Genomic DNA, 27,086 nt, shown 5'->3' on the forward strand with positions numbered 1-27,086 from the left:
TCAGGGAATCTAAAGCCAATAGAGGAATGTATAGAATACAAATGGTTTTTAAATGTGTGACAATATTCTGTTTCTCTGCCTTTATAATGAATTCCAATTTGAATTTTAACTAGATAACAAATGCTCACTATCATTCAACTGGTCATGTAAAGTGGAGTGGATAGTGACAGGTTTGTCACGTGTAAAAGGCACGCATTCTTTGCTTAAAAGTTTCATTTGGAGAATTTATCCCTACATATAGACACATATGTGTCTATATGTATGTGTGTGTGTATGTGAGTGTGTGTAAGGCCTCAACACAATACCACACACACAATACACAATGCAATAATAGCAGCAAGTATATGTATAGATACACAACATATATATTTGCTGCTAAAACAAATACACCTACATGTGTATGTAATATATATCACAGCTATTATGTATTATGGAGTAGCTATGTTGTTTTGTTCAGTGTACTAGAGAATTCTGTGAAATTATATAAGAAAGCCAAGAAATATGAAAGCAGTTCCCAAGCCAACATGGTATGGTAACAGGAGGACAGACAGAAGCATGACGCCCACAGATTCACTCCTTCCGAGGTAGGGTCTCCTGCACTTTTCATGACTTCTTTAACCTTATTCTCTTTCTGAAACATGCACAACAGCATTGTGCTGATGCTCAAACTCAGCCAGGATGAATGACCTTATTTTTAAATTAGAAAACACTATAGTTCTTCCTTTCAAGGTCCTTGTAGTTTGAAGTGAAATAAAAATGCTAGTGAAAGATTGTCGTGAGTGTGATTAAAAGATTGTAGTGGGTGTGGTTAGAAGATTGTAGTGAGAGTGATTAAAAGATTGTAGTGAGTGTGATCAAAAGATTTCAGTGAGTGTGATCAAAAGATTACAGCGAGTGTGATTAGAAGATTACAGTGAGTGTGATTAGAAGATTGCAGTGAGTGTGATTAAAATTTCTGCGCTGGGTTTTGACCTTTTGCCCCTGGAAAGTTATGGTTTCCAGTTGTTCTTATCCCTTCACCAGTTTTCAGCAATTATCAACAAAGATCCCTTCTCCACATCCACGGTCATGTCTCTATCACCATTCAACTTGGCCATGGAAGATTTTCCTCTTCTGTTCTTTCGAATCAGGAATAACCTAAGTGATACTTTAGAACCTAAATGATGTGTCACCCTTCCTCTGACATTCCTCAAATATCTTTCTATCGTACTTAGAGCAAGATAACTCATTAGGACCCCCATGCCAGTCTCCAGCTGACTGCTGACATCATCCCTTCCCCTAGCTGCTCCATACCCATAGTTCTCTCTGTTTCTCTCACCCATTCATCTCCTCCTGTGTCTGAACTTCTGCAAGTCCCTTCTCCTTGCATTTGGGCAGATAGCCTCTTCCCTCTCTTTAAATTAAACTTGAAATATCACTCCCTAGAAAGGCTTTCATCTGCCCTGCCCGTCTTGATTGTTTCCATTAGTTTGTGTTCTTTCTCCTTATAAGATAGGGATGATGCATTCTCAGAGCAGGGGCATTTTGACCTTCACTCTTTGCCACATTATCGGTAGAAAAGTATCTGCATGTAAAGAATATTTAGTAATCCGGGCGATGATGGCACACGCCTTTAATCCCAGCACTCGGGAGGCAGAGGCAGGCGGATCTCTGTGAGTTCGAGACCAGCCTGGTCTACAGAGCTAGTTCCAGGACAGGCTCCAAAGCCACAGAGAAACCCTGTCTCGAAAAAAAAAAATATTTAGTAAATGTTTGCAGAAGACATTAATAAACAGTTATCAGTGATGAACAAAATCGGTGATAGAACTCGCATCTGTGTGACGCATGGAAGGCAGGCATAGGGTTGTCTTCTGGCAGTGTCCCCAGCATCCTACGGGCTGCTCTGCATCCACTTCGCATACCTGGCCTCACATCCCACTGCGCTGGTGTCCCATTGCTCTGAAGACATCCCTAGCCAGTGCCCTGAGGCCTCTGCACTGGCTGTTCTTGCTACTACTCCCTGCATGGTGTCCTCACTCATTGCAATTTCTTCTCTGCTCGGAGATCATCCACTTGGCCATTGAGGAAAAAAAAAAAGGCATCTTCCCACCTCTGTCAGAACTCATCACCTTCATAATCCCCTCACCCTAGCCTTCATTTCCTTACCTCCATTGCACTTAACTTTTGAGACAAAAAGCAAGTTTTATTGTGTGTGGTGTGTGCTCTCTGAGTGAACAGCTTCTGTTCCTAGGGGTCCTGGCAGGCGCAGCTCTGCCTGGTGTGTAGTAGACACACAGCAGATGACATCTGAATGGACAGTACCCTTGAGTACAAAAGGGCAAAATGCTGAAGAATGAATCTTAGGTTATCGCTTGTTTGTTTTAGCGAAAATGCCCCCAGACACAGACCTGTGATTCAGTGACTGGAGACAGAGTGGCAGGAAAGAAACAAGTTGAAGGCCAGTGTGAGAAACTTAGTGAAACCCTACCTAAAAGCAGGCTGTAAAAACAACTAGAAAATGGCTTGGATGTGGTTTGGTGGTAGAATGCTTCCCCAGCATGTACCCTGTCCTAGGTTCAATAATAAGTACCCCTAAAATATGTAAATAAATAAGCCTAATATGTGCAATCTTTCTGAAAGGAAAAGCCAAGGACACAGTTCCAGTAATGCCCTCCATGACGGAAAACCAACTGGCTAAGGTTTAGAAACACATAGTTATTTTTTAAATATATAGATGCATATTTAACATATTAAATATAATTTAATATATTTAATTTAGCTATTTAAAATACACATGCTAATACATACTTTTATTTACCATATGTAGATATATATACACATACATATAGTAAACAAAATTTATATATGTATTAGTACATAACTGATTTTCCAAAACCTTAAAATATGCCATTTTGGACAAGTTTGTAAGTTTATTTATCTGAAGCCAAAAGGAAATCAAGGCCTCCATAACTGTTACATCTAAACAAACAAACCTTCAATTCCCATTTTTGGGCAATCGCATATTCTCGGTGTGGCTCCAAGCAACCTCTCACTAGATGTTCATGAGTGTTGTGAGTTCTGAATAATGTCTGTGCTCTCTACTAGAAGGTGCCTGTATTTCCTGGATCTAGAACCTGGGAGGAGACAGATTAATATGCATCTCTAGGAGAATAAGGCATTCATAGACAGAAGCAAGAACTCTGGGCTCTTGCTATGCTAGAGAGGGTCTTTATGCCCCTGGTACTCAAGAATCTACATCCAAGGTAGAAACAGACACAACTTGTTTAAAAACACTCATAACCTATTGTCTGTAGACTCTACCTATCGTCATGGGCAAGTATGTTTTTTCCCCTGAATCCATGAAACAATTCTACTTCAACTTAGTAGGCAAATGAATTGAATAGCCACTTTTTGAATGAAGAAATACAGTAGCTGATAAACACATTTTTTAAATGTTCAACCTTTAGCCATCAGGGAAATGCAGGTCAGAATGAAATTAGAATTGTGGCTTGCTCCAGTCAGAGTGGCTGTCATCAAGTAAACAAGGAGCAACAAATGTTAATGAGGGAGCTAGGAGTAAGGTACGGGGATGTGGGAGGATTAACCATATCCCACTATAAGAATGTGGCTGAGTCCAGCCACTATGAAGTCAGTAGAGAGTCTTCATTCACAAGATGTCCAGAAGATCCAACTCCTTACAGATATTCACCCTCAAATCATCAAAGGCAGCATGGAATAGAGACTCGTGTACCAGTCATATTTGTTGAGGCACTGATGACCAAGTCATAGAATCTCCCGGTTGCCTAACAGCAGACAACGGATAAAGAAAATGTAGTGTGTATACATAGTGGAGTCTCATTCATTCAAACAGAACAGATCCTGTCACCTGTTGGAAAAAAGCATAGAACATGGGATGACTATGCTAAGGGAAAGAGGCTAGACTCAAAATCAACTGCCTTGTGTTTTCTCTCATATGTGGAAGACAAGGATGGTAGAGAAGAATCGACATTAAAGTAAGAAGCGAATCATTTAAGATACACATATGGAGCCAGGCAGTGGTGGCGCACATCTTTAATCCCAGCTGTCCGGAGGCAGATGCAGATGGATTTCTGTGAGTTCAAGGCCAGGCTGGTCTACAAGACCTAATTCCAGGGCAGACCCCAAAGCTACAGAGAAACCCTGTCTCAAAAAAAAAATAAATAAATAAAAACTAAAAATGACATACATATGGAAAAGAGGGAAGGTAAAAAAGAAAATACAGGACACAAACGTGATCAAAATACACTATATGCATTGATTAAGCATCAAAATGAAACCCTTTACTTTGTACAGTTAGTACATGACAATAAAAAAATCTTACTTTAGGAAAACCAGTCTCTTTAATATTTGTACGTATGAAAAAAATTTAAAGGAGAGCTTGCATTTTAAATATCTAAGTAATAACCACATTTAAAGTATGATGCAGTATTAAAATTATATATGAATTTCAGGGACACTATCATTGAACACTCAGGGACTCAGTAATTATTTTCTGGTTGGCTGAACACACCTATTGAAAGTCAGTAGAGTGAAATGCAGAAGAGCGTGGGTCTGGGTCCAGACATTCCCATGTTTGAAGTAGAGTTGTGGTATTCATTAGCTGAGTGTGACCTTCAACAAGTGACGTAACCTCCCAAGGCCTCAGTATTTCTCTTCAAAACAAGGGGGCTGAGCAATGTCTGATCCACACACAGCTAAACATAAAATGAAGCATGCAAATAAATATAAGTAGAGACATTATCTGTTTTACTGTACACTTTTATCATACATTGTAGTATCATTAATTGGTCAACACATTTGATTTTTCTTTTTACCTAAGTGGGAACAAATGAATAGCAAGAGCTAAACACACATATTTTCAGAGATATAATGCCAGTAAGCACAGAAACATAATTATGTATTCAATTTAACATGTGGCACATGGTCAGTGGTAAATGGTGGCTATTATCACAAAAAGCAACACTTTACACAAGGAAGATCCAATGCTCACTTCCCAACCAACTACAATTTTGTGCGCAGCATCCTGAAGCATTTTATTGAAGTGGTTCAGGGAGGGGGTGGAAGACTGTGAGGCTGAGATTTATATGGCTTTAAAATCGTGGGAAAACAATTAGCAGGTAGAGAGTTCATTGTAGCAGAGACCCAGCTTGTAGCAACTGCTGACATCTGTTTTATGTGTGATCAGTCATTCTGCAGGGTCAATACTGTGACTAGCTCTCTTCAAGTTTACAAGTTCATAGTATCATCCCACTGCTTTCTACTTGTTTAATTTAAAATATTAAATATCAGCAAATGTTTTATTCAGTTCCTCAAATTTCAGAATAAAACTTCAGGTGCTAGGCATGGGGAAAGCAAAAAATGGTTCTAAATAGACTTAGAGACCCATAGAAGTGTTCCCTCGGGTGACCAGAGGATTTTGTTCTATGATTTTCTGGCTTTCTACCCCATTTTTCCTTCTAGCACGACTCGTTTGTGTGAGATAAAGCTAAGACTCCTCGCGAAGGGCCTTATAAACATGTGTTCTTCGATTTTAAATCCGATTCCAAAGTGCCTCTCTTCTGCTCCCTGAGAGTAAAGTGACCTTTTTAAATGGAGGGAAGTGGCTTTAGATGACAGGCTTGATAAATGCGGTCGTGTTCACTCAATAAAATAAGGCCCAGTGCATTTGAGGATAAATCAGTGGAATGTGCAGCCCCACCTGTCTGTCTCCATCATTCATTTCCACTGTCACTTTCACAGTGGCTGATGGATCACAGTTGCTGTAAAATTAGACAGCCTTTAATCTCATTTCATCCTGATTAGCTCCTCTGCCCCTTTCCCTCTAACTCACTGACTGACACGCTAAAAACTCAGGGCGGGCTGTGCGCGAACATGGAGGACCCACCTCCTCCGCCACCTGCTTGTGCACACACACAGGTGTCCACCACTAGTGTAGTCTGGGAAGGAGAAGGGGTGGCCTTGGGGTGACATAAAAGAGAACGGGTGTGTACCGGGTACACTGGATCTCTGGCTCTTATTCCTTGTCCTATTTACTTGTGCTTTTCTTTGGGTTTAATGAGAAGTCAAAGGAGTTAGAGTTCTTTCGAAATTGAAACATTGATCAAATATTATATTTGTAATAAACTTGGGAGCATTTAACGTTCAATGATAATCTCAAAGAGTCATTTTTGTCTATTTATAGCCTTCCATTTCACAGCAAGAATTCAGAAAGGGTAATAATTCAAGAATGTGAATACTGAAATGCCCAACCAAGAAATATATTATGCAAGATTATCAAACAAAAATAAAAACGTGGAGAAAAAAGAAGAGCATTACAAGCCCATTCCATCAGGACTTTAAAGAACTCTTTTGCCATGATTTTGGGGAGCTTGGTAGTTAGCATAAAGCAATAGCTTCATTTGTTTGCACAAATCGTAACAATAGAGGTAGCCAAATGAGAAAGAGGCTTAAGAAGAAATCATGTATTATTTCCTTCACTTAACTTTTGCCCGAATGGAAACAAACGCACGGTAGGGGCAGACAAAAGTACTGCTGCATTTTCAGAGGTTTTGTTTTACTATAAGGCTGGCCCACGGTTAAAGAGAAGAAAATACCAATTTTTCATTTTTGTAAAAAGATTTGGACGCTGGGACAATTAAAATTTTAAAGTAAAGTATATGAGCCATGATGGCTGACCACGGAGTAGGTTAACCCAGCTGCTGGCTTCTATTTCTGCACAATGTCACCTGGAACTAGCTGCATGCAAGGGCAGGTGGTGCTGTGTGAGTTCACACAGGTCAGGGGACACTATGTCAAGCTGGAGTAGCCAGTCACAACACATGATGGGGTAATCCAGGCCCCTTTCTGGTATGGTGCAAAAGGTATCTTCATTCAAACTGTGGCGATTTCATTTATTTGACTTTTAAGACATAGCTTCAAAACATAAGCAAACTTAGTTGTTCAGTGAACCTAATAGACCTACACCAAAGAATTCGAGTCATGACTCAACAAGATCTATCAATAGAGAGCATTCTCCAAAGATTAAAGTGAGGACTGGGAGGTCGAAGGACATCCGTAAGATGCCAAAATCCCCAATGTAATTCCTAGATTCCACAAGCCACTTTAGAACCTTTCCTTTAACCCCTAGATGAATACTTTTTGTCTCATGGCTATGACTTTAGAGGAAATGAATATTCACAGTAAATATTAATTAACTAATAAATCAGAATTCCTACATCCTCTTTGTAGTTTAGTGAGAAGCTTCAAGGATGCACTTATAGAACTTTTCCCCAAGTTCTCAACTGAAAGTCATGCCTGGTTCTTACTGTGTTTTTATTTATGTACATTAGCCAGTATAAGTCATCTCTGAGAGAGCTAGGAGATAATTAAAGCAAAATGACATGCAAGATGTGTGCATAACCCTCAAAACAAGTCAGGTATAAGATAGGTTCTTATTTTCCCACAGGTATACAATAATCTCTCTCTCCCTCCCTCCTCTTCTTCCCTCAATCCCTCTCTCTCCCTCTCTCTCCCTCCCTCTCTCTTCTTCTCCCCCTCCCCTTCCCCCCTCTCTCTTTCTCTCTGTCTCCCCCCCCCTCCCCGCACATTGGCAAAGGAGCTCAGAGTAAGAATTGGCCGGGATTCATATTGATTTCCCACTGCACTGGTTTCTTAAGTGCTCTGTTGATCCGTGTCAAGCAATAAGTTCCCTGCCTGAACAGGCACTTCACCTCCCCATTTGTCCTCACCTAGATTTAAGGTGCCCATATGATGGGCTGAACAAGGACATCATTTTTCCTACCGGTGTCACTGGGCCCAAACCACCGTGTGTCATATGATAGCTCATGCCGCAAACGTCTACAATCACCCTGCGACATTATCCCAGCAGAGACCAGCGCTGCCCAACACCGAAAGTGACAGCAGCAGCCTGCTCTGTACCTTGTGACTTTCCAAGGAGATGCAAACGACAGAGAAACCTGGCTTTGGTGGGTTTGGGAATGAGACCCCGCTTCACGGCCTCTGCAGCCGGGTGCAGACAAAGAGTGGAGGAGAATGGATAGACATGATACTCCTGACAGTTTTCCTCTTTGTTCCACAAGAGCTCTGGTGCAGATAGATGGAAAACGTGTGAGTGTGTGCTAATGACATTGTACTGGAAATTAAGCATATACATTTGGAGGAGGCATTAAATCAGCAGGACCTTAATTTAAAAACTTAAAACTGTATGGAAATTCAGCCTGCTCAATGCTGTGGAGTAGAAAGCCACGCAGCACCCTGGTCTGTTTGTGGAAAGATTGCCAGCAAATGGTTCTACATTATTCAGAGTTACTTCTCTCAGGAAGTAGCTGCCAGCCCCTGACCATTTGGGAATGTCAGTCATTGCCACAGAAACCTACCCCCCCCCCACCATCGGGCAGATGAGGAGAGCTCCAGGATGGAAAGCAGCGTGCAGGCTGTTCTTGACTAATTTGTGGAATAACACGATGCAAAATTAATCAAAAGAGGTTGGGCTTGAAACTGCTGGGAACACACCCCTGAGCCAGGGTGTGTGACTCATAGGAGCTGTGGGTAGCCATGCTCTTGCCTGTTGACGGAGTCTCATGTTTTATACACGTTGGTGAAGTGCATAGCTGGTAAGTTGAGGTACTAGAAAGTTTTACGTGTCCTTTTTCTCTTGATTCCAGTTATGCCTTACAACAGTGCCCACCACTGCGTTGTAGAGGTAGAAAACTTCCTGTTCGTGTTGGGTGGAGAGGACCAGTGGAATCCAAATGGTAACTATTGAACGGTTTTGATTGTAGCTGCTTTGTTCAACTGGGCTTTCGGTTACTACAACAAAATATCTGAGGCAACTAACTTTAAAGAGAAAAGGTTTGTTGAGGTCACAGTTTGGGAGGTACTGTGTGCTTCAGTTCTGATGGGAGCAGTGGATGATGGGCCTCTATCACAGAGTGAGCAAAGAATCGTTATACCATCAATGGCGGCAGAGAAAGAGCGAGAATAAGCAGGGTCTCACAACACAAAGGCATGGCTCCAATGAACTTAGGACCTCCCATACAGGCTACCTCCTACACTTCCCATCTGTGATTACCGTCATCTTGTGAAACAAACCTTTTCCATGCAGATGAGCTTTGGGTCAACCGCTCAAAGAGACGACAGCAGCGTTGAACAAGTACACACTGTAAAGGGATGACTGTCCATTTATTTTATACTTAGCGTTGAAAATATGTTTCTGTGCAACACAGGCAAATGAAAGGTCATGGGGTTGGCTGACAGAGAGGGTGGGAGGATACTCGAGGAGCTAGTTGAGGACACATGTAACAGAGCATTCAAATGCCAGTTCTCGGGGGACTTAGCTTCACAGTGATACCCAGCCCTTGTCCTTATCCATCCCCGGGGAAATGCCACCAGCAGAAGCAAGGACTCCCAGGGGAAGGTTGAGTTAGTTGCAGCTGTTCAGATCTTCACCCATTACTCTCCTCCTACTCTGTCTATATGAGAATAAGGTTGCGATAAGCATTCTCTCCCTCATACAGCATGGAACCCTGCTTCAAGTTCTTTTGCAGTAAGTAGGACCAAAAACTTAGTGCACCTACTGTCTTCTTGGCAGTTTTTATAAGTGTGTCTTCCATAGGTTACCTGCCATCTTTCCTATAACTGTGATTCCTTCCTAAATGAAAGGAAACCTTTTGGTACACATCCCAAATCGAATATGAAAACACTGTGTCTTGCAGAATATGCAAAATGATTGTGATTTGTTTTAGAAAGCTTGCAAATGAGGGAAGAGCCACAGTTGTAGCCTTCTGTGTTACAGTGATAATTATAACTAAGACACCATAAACCAGCTTGCAGGTACACATTTTTACTTTAAAACCCCAGAACATCACAGTGAAATTAAGGATACTGTGTCTATTTTACTGTGAATGCTCTCTTTCAGCATCTGCACCAAGGCAAACTGTGTAAAAATCACAACATATGCTCCCTCTAGAAAATCATAAAAGAAAACAAGCCAGACTGTCCACTATTAAAAAAGAGGGGGACCACTCAGTCAATAAGGGTTGGTCATGTCAGCACGAGAACCTGATTCAATTCAATCCCCAGCGCAGGGATAAAGAGACAGGGGGATTCCTAGGTGTCCCTGGCTAGTCTGTCTAGCCTACCTGGTAAGGTTAAGGTGTACAGTACCAGAGGAATAACAGTTGAGGTTGTCATTTGATATCCACATACAAGTGCACACACATGCAACCCCCCCCCACCCATACACACATACAAGATCCCTTACACAAAGGAGATGATTTCAGACTCTATATCTTTGTTGTATTAGAAGTATATAAAGTGCACAAGTAATCACATCACAAGCCACTGGATCTATATCACCAAAGAATCTGTTCTTGAGAGGCTCAGATTAAAGCTACAACCCAAGACCCACAAGACGACTTAGCCAGGAAAGCTTTTGGCCAAGCCTGATAATCTGAGTTCAATCCCTAGGACCAACAGGTAGAAGGAGAGAACTGACTCCCACAGGTTGTCCTGACTTCTGTAAGTGTACCATGGCATGCACACAACACCCCTAACATACGCATACACACACACACACAATCAATCAATCAATCAATTAAATGTTTTTTAAAAATTTTAAAACATGAAAAGGAAAGTTTAAGAAGTCTTATTTCTGACCACAATGTACTTTCTGGCCACTCTTCTACAGGTCTCTGTTAAAATAATCAGTCTTCCCCCGACCACAGCTTGGCTTTCCAAAGCAAAACGAGAAGAAAACTTATGAGTCTACACGTATGAGTCTTCCCTTAAAAAAAAAAAAAAAGACAGCCTCACTATGCAGCCCAGGCTATCCTCAAACTCATGAGTGCCGTCTCAGTTTCCCAGTGCTGGGATTACAGGCATGAGCTATGACACCTGCCTTTTTGTTTAATTTTATTTTCAGTGATGGGGGTTAAACCCAGGGCTTTGTTGATGCAGTGAAAATACTTTGTCCCAGTGCTAGCACAGCTAGTCCAAGTGTTACCCTCCTCCAAAACTGATGAAACTAGTTCCTGGGAGATGCTCGGCAAGATGGCTTGGTTGGTCAAGTGTTTGCTGTACAAGCCTGAGGACTCGAGTTTGACCCTGAGGACACATGTGAAAGGCTGGGCCTGGTGGTATATACTTTTAATTCTAGTGCCGGGGTTGGGTTGGAGAGGGGTGGGTCTCTGGAGCTCACCAACCAACAAGCCTAGCCTGTTCAAGGCCAGGCTAATAAATAAACCTGTCAGAAAAAGGGGAAGGGCACTTGGGGAAACAATACCTAAGCTTGACCTCTGGTTTCTGCACACATTTACACACCTACGCATGTGTGTGTGCATGCACGCGCGCGCGCACACACACACGCTACATCTGCTCCAAAAGCATAGGCCAGAAACATAACTTCTTATCTGCTTGCTTTTCAACTTAAAATCAAAAATATCTCCAAGAGAACTAGGCTGGAAGTTGGGGAGAATTTAGAGATATTCTTATCAATAGTCAAGAAGATCAAGATTTTGTCTTTGAATTAACTGAGAGACCCATACTACAGCATTGGAATATGCTGATTGCACTCTACCTACACCTGAAACAAACGACAGCCAGGATTAAAATCCTGCACGAACGCACTCTGGCAGAAAGACTTATTAATCCGCAATCACACTTTGAGCTGGAGTCGCTCACTGGAACCTCAGAGCACATCATAGGAGACTCACATGGCACATAGGGGACACCGCATGTCAGCCCAGAGTGCCAGGGCACGGGGGGCACGTGATCAGCATCATTGATCATGCCAATCAATGTCCCTTCTCCAACTTAGCTGCTAGGAAGCTCAGAAGGAAGTTTTAGAAGAGCTTATATATGTTCAGTGTTACCCCACTTACACACCTGGCATCTCTAGCTATCCATAAAATTCCTTTTTAAAATCTTGGAAACTTCCAAATGGAAATTTGGCTTCTTTAAACAGAAGGGAACTGGATATACCAGAAGCAAGTAAGCTAGCCTTTGGTTCCCCTTGTCAATTAGGAATGTATTACAACTAAAAAGCACTCTAACAAGTCATTGGCTGGTGCCTTCCGCAGGTAGAAGGTAAGAGCAGCAGGCAAGGCAGCCTATTCAGTGAGAACTGTATTTGTGGCCATGATCAGCCAACATTACAACTAAGACGTGGCTGTGTCTATTTCTAGGGGATTTGGGCTATTTACTCTGTCTACCACAGTTCCATAAATACTTTGCACGTACCTACACATTCTTCCCATCTGCCCAACCACAGTAGACTTTGCTAGTATTAGCCGCGATAGTTGATAAGCACTCAGTATTTCATTCAGAAAAAAAAAATGCTGAAATTTCAGTGAATCCTCAGAAGCACCTGTGAGTCAGAATCTATGGTAGCCTGAGTTTTTCTATGTACAAAGGGAGTCTGGAGAGTATCCTTGTAGGGAAACACCGCTCATGACAGGAAAGGAACTGATTCAGTGATAGCTTTGTCTGAGTAAATATTTCTCATCCACAAAGGTCAACCGTGGTTTAAAAAAAAAAAAAAAAAAAAACTGATTCGCCCTTAGTCTCATGAAGCGCTGCATCAGTGGGAAGAGTCTCCAGCTTGCTCACAAAGAGCCACAGTCATTTCACATCTGAAGACACTGAAAGGACTTGAAACTCTCAGAAATGTGCGATTTTCATATCACCATGCCCTGTGCAGCTAAAACCAATGCAGAGAATAAATAACTGGTGTTAATACAAAATATTTGCATGTAATAACTATATGAGAGAACAATTAAATATATGGCTCAAATGTTATTATACATATGTATCTGTCTAAAGATGAGAACTCAGGTTCAATGTTCATTCCTATGAAAATGGATCATGAGAGGTGTATCTTGAAGAAATACAAAATTTTGAATTCCAGATCATGCTCATATAACATAAAAATGTTCTTCATTGAGCAGAAATACACAATTCCATGTATTTGTGGTCTTGATTTCAAGACCAAAAATGGAGGTCAGAAAACATAAATTGCTGGGCCAACTAGCAGTATACACACAAAGTCTTCTACTAAGCTACTTTGTAAATGTTACTTCCTGTCAGCTTGCTTCACATCCTAGCAACAGAAATGTATTTAATATGCACATGTGCTATCAGAATATAGATAGATAGATAGATAGATAGATAGATAGATAGATAGATAGATAGATAGATAGACAGACAGATACTTGGTTTACATTTATCAATTTAACTCCCCAAACAACTCAGAGGGGATTTTCCTCCCCAATTCTATTCCTCCGTACCACTGACTGAACTTTCCCCATTTCCTCGCTTATTAATAATCATCACTGGTGTCTGGTGATGGGGCGTCTTCACAAGACGAGAAGTGAAGGAAGAGTCAGAAAGAAAATGAAGACCTCAGTGTGGTATGGCAAGCTTGTAATCCCAGCACTAAGAAAGAAGGGGAAGAAGGATGCAGGGTTTGAGGCCAGTCTAGACTGCTCCTGAGACCCTTCTGGAATAGAAGATGAAGGAAAAAAGGGGAGGGGAGGGAAAGGAAAGAAAATGGGAATGAGGGAGGAAAGAAAGGGAAGAAAGGGGTGGGAAGAAAAAGGAAAAGGGCTAAAAATGGAAGAAGGAAATGGTAGGGAGAGACAGAGAAGACAGGAGAGAAGAAGAGAGGAGAGGAGACAGGGACGAATAATTATAGGAAATGATGAAGAGGAGAGGGAGAAGATGGATAGAGGGTGAAGAAGAGGGAAGGGGAGTTAAAATAAAATTCCTCATATGTAGTCACCCCTCAAGCCCCGAGAAGAGTCTCAACTGTAAGCCCCAGGAAAGTAAATAGCAAGCCCACTCTTTGACTTTTATAAGGCTCATTATCTCATCTGCCAACCTCAGAACTCCACCCTGCTTATCTTCTCAGTCCTCCACCTGTGCCTCTTCCATGCCACCATCCCCGCCTCTGGAGATGCTCTCTAAACTCATACCTTTTCAAACCAGACTGTCCTGAGCCTTCCCTGGGAGTCAAGTTAACTTCCATTCTCCCAGAAATAAAGATTTCTGGATTGTGCCACTGCTGCCCAGGACACAAAGCCATGTCTCTGACCCATTAACAGACATGGCAGACCCTTTGTTCCAACCAGAAATTCTGAACTAAACTTCATACAGAAACAGTCTTACCCATGGTAGGTGGGTTCTAACTGCTATGAGCATTTCTAGTCTTTAAATGCAGTTTGGAATTAACCTTGAAACTGGAGTACCAAAAATAATGCATTTACCTACAAAAAAATTATGACAAATTTACCCTCCCCCAAAAATATCACTCAAAATTCATCTCTGGATAGTTTTTACTTGAGTTGGAGCCTTCCTATTTGCAATGTCTGGGTCATCCTTACCATCTTTATCTTTCTGTGGGTCACCAGCTAAAGTTCAGTTATCAGTTGTCCTAAACTGCCAACACTTCCGCATGGGAATGAACTCCTGACCACATCCACGTAACCCCTAAAATCCCTTGAGTGGTTTTATCAGTTTCTTGTCTGCTCAAAACCAGGGCATCTTTTGAAAAGACCACTTTCCCAGCCAGTGACCCTTTCTAGAAAGGACCTGGCTTCTCCCTTCCACACACTACTAGCCCATTCAGTGATGAACTTGTTACTAGATTAATCCATTGATTACATTAGCACCCTTGAGATTCAATCTTCTCCCAGCAACACTGCCCACTAGGGACCAAGCAGGAACCAAGCCTTCAACACATCAACACCTGAGGATAAGTCAGATTCTCACTGTGATGCTACATAACACGTTTTCTCCTTGATGCTCTTTCTATACAAATCTAAGGTCTATTCCTTGGTCCTGCTTGCCAGCTCAAGAACTTTACAGGATTTTTGAGCTTAAAACATTAAAAATGACCTCCAAAACACCCCCCTTTTGTTTTGTTTCAAGATATGGGTGTCTCTGTGTAGCACTGGCTGTCCTGGAACTCTCTCTCTCTCTGTAGACTAGGCTGACCTTAAACTTAGTGATCCCCCTGCCTTTGCCTCCTGAGTTTTAAGATTAAAGGCATGCACCACCACCACCTGGCAGCCAAAACACTTCCTTGATGCCATGTCTTCTAGTTTAGTCTTCCATTGTCTTCAGAAGTCCCAGGAATCATTATGCACCTCTTACCTCTGTGTCCCTATATATGAGTCTCTCCTGAGTTGTTCCCACTGGCTTTCCCCAGCACCAGTTCACAGAAACAACACTTGTCAAGGCCATGCACACTCACTGTCTCAGCTACTTCCTTTCTTCTTTCACAAACTCTATTTGGCTTTCAAAATACCATGCTTTCTTTTGTTGTTTTATTGTTTTTCCTACCCCAGAAGTCACTCTGAAGACTCCTTACCTTCCAATACCATCCTCTTTTCTTAAATGGTTTCCTCTAGTCCTGTACATTTAAATAGTAACTCTGAGCTAATGGCTCCCAAGATTTGCAGTGGTAACATTATCCAGCTGCTAGATTAGCAGTTGCTTTGTTTTGATGTCCTATAGGTTTCTCTGGATTAAGTACAAAGATGACTTCATAACGTCTGGCCTTAGTTTGTAGTTAATCCCTGCTAGGCCTTTGTCAGTCCAACAAATTGTGTGACTTAACCAACTAGTCCCTCAGGCTAAACTCAGACAGCCATCCTTAGTGACACACTCTCTCCTGCACAAAAGGAGATGGTATATGGCCAAGCCTGCAAAACAGATTTCAAACTTGAGCATATCTCAACCATGTGTGCACATACATGTGTATGCTCTGCTTATTTCTGGGGTGGCATCTGGTACCCAGTGCCTAGTTACAAGCCATGTGCAAAGGCAACGTTTAGGGTCGAGGCCTCAGGTCTGAGGGGGTTACCACCTCTAGCACTACACGAAAAGCATAATATACTCTTTCACTTCCATTTCTTGCTTTGATGTCAATATGTATGCAAAATAAGATCCATTTTAATACCTTTGAAGCGCTAATGTGCTTTTTAAGCTCAACAGAGGGGATAAGCTGGCTAAGCAGCTCAGAAGACTCTCGCTTGCTCCAGTTCCAGCAAATGCACTTGTGTTTACGTCACAGCAATGGTGCATCTCCCAAATGCACACACAGAGCTCCTGTGATAAGCGTGACACAAGACTGATTGTCATGATGGATGTTATTTCCATGAGGGGACAAAAGTCTCTACTACAGTAGTGTTCTTAATAACTGCTAATAATGGAGAATTAGGCATGCATGTTTCTTTATTTTCTCTTGTTTGCTGTTTTCATTACTTTTCTAGAAAATAGGTTATTAACAATTTTAGGAAGAAAATTTATTTTTTAAAAAAACTAACCAGAAATATCATACAAAGAATTCTCTAAATAAAGAAATTTTAGGCAATAACTTCTTGTTTTTAAAACACAAAAATAGGCCGGGCGGTGGTGGCGCACGCCTTTAATCCCAGCACTTGGGAGGCAGAGGCAGGCGGATCTCTGTGAGTTCGAGACCAGCCTGGTCTACAGAGCTAGTTCCAGGACAGGCTCCAAAACCACAGAGAAACCCTGTCTCAAAAAACCAAAAAAAAAAAAAATAATAAAATAAAATAAAACACAAAAATATCAAGATATAGGAAAAATTATACTAATATGCTGATTTAAAAGAGTACTTTATCAAGCATACTTAATTTTGGTATGGTTGATTGTGTTGAGTCTTTCCACAACAATAAGACAATGGGTAAAAGGAAACGCATTTGAGGAAGTTCCTCCCTGACTCTCACGCTGAGCTACAGAGTCCCTTGACTGAATTCACGCTTGTTAAATCTGACAACAGAGGTTTTAAACATGGGTAAGTGTACAAATCAAGGAAGAGGTCTAGGTTTTAAATGTTTCAAATGTATTTTTACAGGAAAACATAGCACAAATTTTGTCAGCCGCTATGATCCCCGATTTAATAGTTGGATCCAACTTCCACCCATGCAAGAGAGGTAAGTGCTCATTTCTCTTGTTGGAGACTTGTGGGAATGCTGCACAGAAACATGGATAAAAACACTGGACCAATGGGGCTGGAGAGATGGCTCAGTGGTTAAGAGCATTGCCTGCTCTTCCAAAGGTCCTGAGTTCAATTCCCGGCAACCACATGGTGGCTCATAACCATCTGTAATGAGGTCTGGTGCCCTCTTCTGGCCGACAGACATACACACAGACAGAATATTGTATACATAATAAAAAACAAAAACAAAAACACTGGACCAAGTCCATGAAAGACACAAGGCAAAGTACCCAACTTGGTACCCAAGTTGCATTGCTAACTTTATCAATGCAAAAAAAAAAAAAAGAAAGAAAGAAAGAAAAAGAATAAGTCATTTTTCTGTCTTAACATAAGGAGAAAAATTACGCAACCTAACTTCTTTGACCATAGTGATCACATTTTGAAAAAGACTGCCTAACCACCAGTTATATGGTTATTATCAATAGTAATATATGTGAGTCCTCAAAACACAAAATGCCACCCCCACAGTGGTCTGCATGTCAACACAAAAGATTTTATATTAAATATTGAAGTAGTCACTATTAGCTCTAATATATAACTTTAAAACTTGAGGTTTAACATTTAAATGTATATTTAAGTTTAATATTGCAAGAATTCAGGTCATTTATATGTGCCTCTTCAGGAACAGGTCATTTATTAGCTATAAAAAAATAGTCCTAGCCAGCCATGGAAGATGAAGGTGAAAAGATCAGGAAGCTCAGGCCTATCTGAATTACATGAGACCCTGTCCCCCAAAACAAAACAAAAAATTGCCATCCCATTTTTTTCATACATAGTCCGTTTGCCCTAGTCCTTTAGCTACCAAAGGGTAGCATGGGTAGTGCATAGATATTCTCTTTCTTCTAGCTGTATTCAGTCATAATGCCATGTCTTTGTACACGTATGATAACGTATGTGTATGTAAGATTTTAAGCACTTGACTCTTTTGACATCCCTTTAAGTAAACTGTCCAATAAGATGATGTCAATAAACTACGACTTACTTCCTCCTCATCATCAAGAATTAGAGAAGAAGCCGTTGGCTGTGTTTTTCTTCCCTGTTCAGAAAATGAACTCCCTCCACATCTGTTTTATCATTCAAGCAGATTGCAGTGAGATCAAATTAGATCCTCAGCATAAATGTCATATTAAAAGAAATCTTCATGAAATAGCATATATTCTAAAATGAGATTTCTACAGCAAGACAGTGTAAATCTATTTTAAATGTAGTAAAAAGATCAATATCTTCCCACCCCACATACATGAATTAAAACTATCTTAGATGGGCACAGAAGTGCGTGTTTACAATCCCAGCACTCAGAAACCGGATGCAGGAGGATCATGACTTGGAGGCCAGCCTGGACTGCCCTGTGAAACCCTGTCTCAAATGACTAAATAATCCTCTAAAATAATAAGATAAAAATGAGACTCTTTGAGGAGACTTCACATTATAAATTTAAAATATCTAGACAGTATGTCAAACACCATGGGCTCATTTAAGAAAATCTCTCACTTTCTCTCTCCACTGTGCCTCAAGAAACATTACCACGTCAGTTCACATCCTAACAAATTTCCTGAGCCACAAGCCTCCTGCTGTCTTTCTCCAGAACACTCCATCCCTTTCTTTTGGGGGTTAGTTTCTGGTGACTCTTACTGAAACTGTCTTACTTTGCCCTTAAAAAAAAAAAATTTCTAGAAAGTTTTATTTACAAAAAATTGTCAACACATGTTTGAGATGTCATTCTCTCATCACCATATCCCCTTTACTGGGGGCTATACACCATGATAATTAACCTTCATGCCTTCAGCTTGGGAAGCATAGCTCACGTCGCGGTCAATTATCTCACTATAGAGCCCCTAAGGATGGAAAGTATTGCTACAAAACCTAATTAGTAATTTTTTTTAGAATGTGTATTGTTTACTTGATAGTCTATTATGACTTCCTCTGAGGCAGGGTGGCCTATCATGGCAAGGTCCTACTTAGATAATTTTTAGCAGCTCATTGACCTGACTAAAAGACCTGCCATGGTCTGTCGCTGCCTGGCAGCCACCGTTGATAGGATGGACTGTTTAGCGTTTCTCACGAAGTCATTATGGTATATCATGTCAGGTCCTCAGTAAAAGAAGTTTTCTTTCTTTTTTTTCTTTCTTCCTTTTTTTTATATTTTAAGATGTAGAACAATCAACCCAATACAGTAAATAACTCCCTCCGAGCTGAGTGGGAAAAAGCAGACCTCACCCAGCGGCCTTCTAGCACCGTTTCTACTGCAGGCAGCGAGCCTTCACCCAAATGAGCGCGCCTTCTTTCAGTGCCAGGCTTCCATTCAGAACACCAGTGGGCACTGGTGCTCTAAGTGATGGTTAAACATAGGAGGAAGAAACTCAAGATAGATGAGAAACTCAAGACCAGAGATACTTATTGAAACATTTAAGTTAATTTTACAAGACATAGATCATGAATCAAGCCAGCAGTTCCTCGTCTACCTGTTCCTATTATTTCTCTGCCAAACTGCTGAGACATTCTTATGCGGAGAAGTTACCAGATTGATTGAGAATAAGAGAAATGTGTTGTAAGTCATCTCAGGGGTTAATCACCCTTACAGATCTGGGAACAGATTCCTAGGTTCTTTTACCTAATCAGATCTTCCAGCGAGGTCTACTAAAGCTGCTGAGTGCCCTTTCTGTTCAGCAGGGAGTTGGACATATAACCTCTAGGCTTACTCAACCATGGGTGAGCTCATAAATTCCATGCTTTCCAGCTATGAATTTGCAAGCAAAAGATTGAATGGAAATACAATTTTAAATGTACACAGTGGAAGTCAATGACTGAAGGGGCATGGTCGATTGATAAATAACCAGACCAGCTCAATACAAAAGATTTAATTTTCAAAACCGGTCTCGCTGAACATAATGGACAATGAGGACTACTGAGAACTGAAGAACAATGGCAATGGGTTCTTGATCCTATTGCACGTAATTTCTTTGTGGGAGCCCAGGTAGTTTGGATGCTCACCTTAATAGACCTGGATGGAGGTGGGTGGTCCCTGGACCTCCCACAGGGCAGAGAAACCTGCTTGCTCTTTGGGCTGAGGAGGAAGGAAGACTTGATTGGGGGAGGGGGAGGGATTGGGAGGTGGTGGTGGGGAAGAGGCAGAAATCTTTAATAATTAAATTAATTAATTAATTAAAAAAATAATTGAGGAAAAAGGGAAAACTTACACAACCAAAGATCCCGTGAACACCAGGAGCGCAGGGAACCAAAGAGAGGAAGAAACAAGCACACCTGGGTATTTTATCTGTTTTCTGTGGCCCCAGGGGGACACACCCTAAACAGAAGGTGATTGGCTGAAGTCCCCCATCAAATGACTGCTGCTTCCCCGCCCCCAATCCTCTAATAGCCAATAGTTCAGCAAGGAAGAATAAAGCCCTCTAAGCCCCTTCATCTTCATGTTTGGCTGATGACAGGTCCAGTGGTGTACCCACAAGTGAGCCCGCCAGGCTCCCGTGAGCAGCTACTAACTCATCCTCACATGGAGAGCCCTGGTTAGACCCAGTGAGTCACAAAACAACACAAAAGGATGTGAAGCTAGGAAAGGGATTTGTAGGGAATAGGGGATTGGGGATGGGAGAGGGGAGAGGGGAAGGGTAAGAGTAACCCGAATGCATCATACACATGCATGAAATTGTCAATGGATACATGTAATAAGAAATATAGCAATATATTTAATAAGAAATTTCATTTAATAAGAAATATAGCAATAACAATGGATGCTGATTGTAACTGGATGTTTCTTGATCTGCTGGTCCCACAGCTGCTTTTAAAATAACCACTCAGAGGCTCAATATTAATTATGTACTATTTGGCCTATTAGCTCATGCTTATTATTAACTAGCTCTTACAACCCATTTCTATTAGTTTATATTTTATCACAAGTCTCATGGCTTGTTACCTCACATCTTGCTTCTCCAGCATCTGCTGGTGTCTCTCTTGACTCTGCCTTCTTTCTCCATGTATTCACTTTGTCTTTCCTGCCTAGCTATATTCTGCCTTCTATGAAATCCTAGTCTAAATTGGAGTGGTTCTGTCTCTAGGAATCCTCAGACTGAATGGGGTCTCTACAAAACTGCAGACTGAATGCTGAACTACTGTCTCCTCTCGTCTTGTATTCCTCTCTCTATCCAGCCATATCACTTCCCATCTCCACCTCTCTGGTGCTGGGGTTAAAAGTGTGCACTACCACCACTTGACTCTGTTTCTCTTTTAGACTGATTTAATTTTGTGTAACCCAGGGTGGCTTTGAACTCACAGAGATCCATCTATCTCTGTCTTCTGAGTCATGGGATTAAAGGTGTGTACCATCACAGCCTGTGTACCATCACTGCCTGACATCTATGGCTAATTAGTGTGGCTAGCTCCTCAATCTGGTCTTCAGGCAACCTTTATTTGTTAAAGCACAAACAAAATATCATCATAGCTGATGAACTATTTTGGTTTTAAGATTTAGGATTTGATTCTGCAGCAAGAGAGGAAAGAATTGAAAACTTTAGAACAAGAAAAATGCTTTGATAACTTCTATTTTTAAAGTAAAATAGCCACTTCATATTTTATAATAAAGAAGCATTTTTACCCCCTAGTCAGCCTAAAATATGAGGACAAAAGTTTTGGGAGCAATAACAGTCCTCTGTTTCACTGGCTGAGAAGCTAGAAGCTAACATACCCCAAATATTCCCCAACTTAAGTACTATCAGAGAAACTGTGGGAGATAATATTCAGCTTGAAAAAAAAATCTGATGTTTTTAACTTGATGATGTAAGTCAGCAATTCAAACTAGGTTAAGGTTACAGCAAGTTAGTCGTACACTTTAGGATAAATATAATTTAATGCATCTAGATGATCGATATGTATATATACAAATAGGTGGATGATAAATAAGTGATAGAAAAATGATTGATGACAGATATATAAATGATATAGCTGGACAGATGGATGGATGGAAAGATAGATAGATAGATAGATAGATAGATAGATAGATAGATAGATAGATAGATAGAGATAGATAATACATAAATAGATAGAGATGGGGTATTGATAAATTACCCTGAAAGTTAAAATGACTTTTAAAGATCTTCCAATAAGCAGGGTTTAAAGTGTATTTGTAAAAGTTAGTGGTTAGCTTTTGTAATCTTAACTCAAAAAATTTGCTAAATATTGCTCCTGGCAGTGAGAGCAGGAGAAGTGAGAGGAGGAAGACATGAGCAGTTTTAACTAACAACAATGTGATTCCATAAGGAATGTTTAATGTCTTAATTTACTCCCCTGCAGCCCCCCCCCCAAAAGGATCACAAGCCAAGTGTGTCTTTCCATGGAGAGGAGAGGAAAGTCTAGTCTGGTAAACTCTGAGCCTGTGGCAGGTATTCAGTGTGGACAGACCACCAAGCCCTTGTTCTGTGATGCATTTCAGGGACACACAAGTTGGCCATGAGAGGGGATCTGGGGTGACTCACCGTCATGTCAGAAGGGATTTCTACCTAAAAACAGCATTTTGAGTCAAGAGGTGAAACCTGCTGTTTTTTTCCAATTTAGACCCTAAATCCAGTATGTGTCTGGTGTTGGGAGTACAGGTGGATCATCAGAGGGGGTCTCACTACCTGAAACAGAAACCAGTTCTGACAGGTTGACTTGGTGTCAGAGGACAAGGACTCAGATCAGAGAAAAAGAAGAAAACTGAAATGAAAACTAGAGAAGTGGAGTTCTGACTGCCATAAGAAGTGTCCTTGTTCTTCACACTCTCAACATTCTTTGTGACTCCTGTCATCTTCTGCATCAGTACCAAGAAGAACCCATGGTCTCACCTTACACTCTAGTCCAACTCTACACCGACTCTTTACTGCAATTAGTGGTTGGGGAATAGTAACTTAAGATATGCTACATTTGTTTGATTAAATAAAATTAACCTGGGGTCAGGAGTCTGAGTCAGCAACGAGTTGACAGGAAGTAGTAGGGAGGAGCCTTGTGTAGCTAGGCTTCTCAAGTGGGGGCGGATCAGAAGAGCATGTTGCTTTTGGGGAGCCTTGAACAAAGGAGAGAAGGAGCAAGAAAAGAAGGGGCCAGCTACACAGCCACACAGTCAGACACAGAATAAGAGTGAAGATAAGAAATGGGGAAAGCCCAGAAACAAAAGGTAGATGGGATAATTTAAGTTAAGAAAAGCTGGCTGGAAATAAGCCAAGTTAAGACCAGGCATTTATAAGAAACAATAAGTCTCCATGTGTATTTATTTGGGAGCTGGGTAGCAAAGAGTAAAGAGAGGGAAACAACCAACTGCAATCAGTAAATGATCCTTCAGAAAGCTCCAAACCCATCTCAGAACCATCTGAAAGAAGCACACTGACCTCTCTGTGTCCATGATTAAATGTGTGCCTTCTGAAGACCTGTGTCACTCTTTTCAACAAAACATTTTAAATTGCAAAGAAAAGAGCATTAAATGATTTTGACAGATCATATTCATTAGAAAGCAATTGGAATATGTTTATTCAAGTGGAAGAAGTCAGTGGACCAACTCTGTGAACTGTATTTTGCAACTTTTAAAATCCTAATTTTAACTTGGATGAGATTCACACACAGACACACACACACACAAACACATACTATTAAGGTTTCAGAATCCAAAAAATAGCCTTCACTTTGGCTACCTTTATTTTTTGTTCCACTTTTCTCCTTCTAATTCCTTCCATTGTTACTGTTTTTCATGACCTTCCAACCTTCCACAGCATATACATCTTTCAAAACTGTGGATGAGATGTAGAAAGGAGAACATGGTCAAAATATCAGCCTAAAATGGTCAATAATGGCTGTCAAGATGATAACACAGTATCATCTCCAAACGGCGTTACACTTAAATAGTGATGAATCATCTGAGCAAACGTGACACTTTGGCCATTGCTTCAGTATCACAAGCTGAACATCTGTAATCTGAAATTCATCCAATGTGATTTACATGTGACTTCAGATGACACGTTCACTGCAGAAAGAGACAGACGGAGAGAGAGACGAAGAGAAAAAAAGCACATTGAAAGCATTGTATAAAATCACCAGTATGGACATTCATAACCGGTAGAAGTGCTAAGAATCAATAACTGTGAGTGCCCAGCCATATAAATGACATCGATAGCAACCTCCCTCCCATCAGGGCTCAGGAAATATTGTTAAAGGCGGGGGATGGAGAAGCCTAAGAACTGGATAGGGAAGAGTACTGTGAAATGCCTACCTTTCAACATTGGGTGGCTGTTGCACATGCAAACTCACAGTAGCTATACTTATCTTCTCAAGGTCTGCACAAGATCAAGCCAGGTGAAATTCTAGTATGGATGGAGAGGGATTTCAAAGCCCCAACCCTAGCTGAAGAGCTATTGGTAGCTGTCAGCTGGGAGAAGAGTCACTTTTTTAGGCATGTGTCCCATAATCCAATGGATGGCCCCATACTCCTGCACTAATTCAATTCAGTGGGTACTATTAAAAAAGTATACTTTGTGCATGTAAGTACTTGTTTAAATATTGAATAAAAAGTAAGTGTATAAAGTTCATATAAAACGGAAATATATTTTGTGTTTATCTGGGTCCCTTCCCCATCTTCTCTGTATATTTCTAAATATGAAGATTCCTGATGTCCAAAACATTTCTGGTCCTAAACACTAATATTAGAGCCTCAGATAATATTAGGAAGAGTTCATGATAGCCAACTTTTAAAAACTTTTTGTCCAGATAAAGATCACCTGACAGTTTCTGAGAACAAATACTGGGTGCTGATACAAGCGAATGAACATATCTGCACATACCCTGTGAAGGTTCTCTTACTGTCCCTGTGTTACTGGAAAACAGTCTGAGGACACCTAGTAAATCACACCGGACAGTAGAGTTTTGTAAGTCACAGTGTACATCAAGATGTCATGCACTTTCCCCCAGGTGTTTCAGTACTTAATACACACAACCTTGAAAATTCCCAAATTATACAGAGGACCTGACAAAAATGTTTAGCACTGTCCATATTATATTTGACACTGCACAAAAATCTTAGCATCAATTTTTTATAGAGTCTACTAATTAATCCAGTCTAAGTCGTGTCCTTCAGGGCCTTGACACTCAGCAATGATACTGATTCCATACTGTACCACATGTGTGCCATCCTGGTCATCATAGGTCTGTCCATCATAACTCTGAATGTCTTAGACCTCTGAGTCTTTCATCTTTCTTACTTCTCACCTCCAACTAGTTATGTCTTCCATCTTCTTCCATTAACACAGTTTTTATTTCACTTCTTTTCATATTTTCTCCTGAAAGTATAAATCTAGTTTCTCAATACCACCTTCCTAATTCACGGCCTACCTCACAACTGGTGACCTATCCTTCCAATGAATTTCATACACTTTGCCTTTGAAAGTATAGCAGGCAAACACTGTCAGCAGCCTTTCTTGAACAGAGAACTAGAATCATTTGGAAGGCTTATTAGAATCAATATCAAAAGCTCCCTGGATGAAACTCCTGTAATCGCTGTTAGAAGAGTCAAATATATATATATATATATATATATATATATATATATATATATATATATATATATATGTATATTGTGTATGTATATATCTTAAAAATCAAATATATAGAAACACTATACAAAGTTCACAAAAGTTATTCTATTTGCAGTTGTACTAGGAGGGGAAAAATGATAATTGAAGAGAAATTTTGATGATGCAGTTTTCTAATAAATTGGGAACAATGACCCTTGAAGGACCATAAAGAAAGTGAATGTCAAGATAATTTATTATTGTTACATTATCTACCTCATTTTTCACTGTGTCTTACTGAACTATGATATCCTTAGAAAGCAGCAAATATCCCCAGCATTAATGAACATTTTAGTAGTGTATCAAAAGTAAGGAGAGGAGAGCAGACACAAAGCACTAGTTGCTGTCTCCTTTCTTAGTATTTCAACACCAAAGGTGCTAACCGGCTGGGAAATGACTAGGATTGCTGTGTAGGTTCTTGGATTTAGAAAGCAGATCAGTAATGGTCAAAGGTTTGCAGCCCTCTCTGGAGACACTCCCCCCTTTCATGGGCTGACTGAGTATCCCTTACCCATCGCAAAAGTGATGTTCCATAGATTTACTGAGAGCTGTTCCTTCATTGTAGAAGAGCCAGTTTCTACGCATGCCGCTTGGACAAGCATTTATACGTGATTGGCGGGAGGAATGAGACCGGCTACCTGTCCAGTGTGGAGTGTTACAACCTGGACACCAACGAGTGGCGCTATGTGTCTTCTTTGCCTCAGCCTCTGGCAGCCCATGCAGGAGCAGTGCACAATGGGAGAATATATATTTCAGGCAAGCCATTTCTCTAGTTTTCTTTACAAAACCATCGTGCAAGGCACTTCCTTGACTCCAATGTGTCTGTCTTCCACAGGGGGTGTGCATAATGGAGAGTACGTGCCATGGTTGTATTGTTATGACCCCGTCATGGATGTCTGGGCCCGCAAACAAGACATGAACACAAAACGCGCCATCCACACTTTGGCTGTGATGAATGATCGCTTATACGCAATTGGAGGGAATCATTTGAAAGGTGTTTTCTTGTTTGTTTGTTTGTTTGCTCGTTTGTTAGGGTTTTGTTTGGTTCTGTTCCTATTCCAGTAACATTTGCATCACACACTCTTTGCTTCAGGATTTCTTGTTAGATCATCATAGCTAACTATGTAAAAACCATGTTGGTCAATTACAATCTACTGTGTGCAAATTAACAGTACCCTGGAGCGAGCATTTATTGTGTTTTAATTCTGCAGATAGGATTATGTTTAAGTTACCATACGCATTAAAGAAATGAATAATGATGTCTAAGGGGAAGAAATGAGACCATTAATATCTGAAAAAGCACAATTTGTCGTAAGAGGGAAACCAGTGAAATAAATTATTCCTCATCTCCAAAGTTGTAGTAATGAATTGTCCTCCAGAAAATTGTTTTTTGCTGCAATCATAAAGAACTGTTCTCACAGGTTCAGAGAGCTAATGTATGGATTTTT

At 40.7% G+C, this 27,086-nt stretch overlaps 1 protein-coding gene across 1 annotated transcript in view; it reads left to right on the forward strand.

Annotated features, from left to right (window-relative positions):
• Positions 1-27,086, forward strand: part of Klhl14 (kelch like family member 14) — a 107,336-nt gene that overhangs the window by 74,509 nt on the left and 5,741 nt on the right. Inside the window, exons 3-6 of the mRNA XM_057788852.1 lie at positions 8,682-8,771; positions 16,895-16,973; positions 26,204-26,394; positions 26,474-26,632. Coding sequence (XP_057644835.1) covers positions 8,682-8,771; positions 16,895-16,973; positions 26,204-26,394; positions 26,474-26,632 — 519 coding nt within the window. The remainder of the gene's footprint in view (positions 1-8,681; positions 8,772-16,894; positions 16,974-26,203; positions 26,395-26,473; positions 26,633-27,086) is intronic.

This window comes from Chionomys nivalis, chromosome 14, assembly GCF_950005125.1.
Source record: "Chionomys nivalis chromosome 14, mChiNiv1.1, whole genome shotgun sequence".
NCBI classification, from domain to species: domain Eukaryota; kingdom Metazoa; phylum Chordata; class Mammalia; order Rodentia; family Cricetidae; genus Chionomys; species Chionomys nivalis.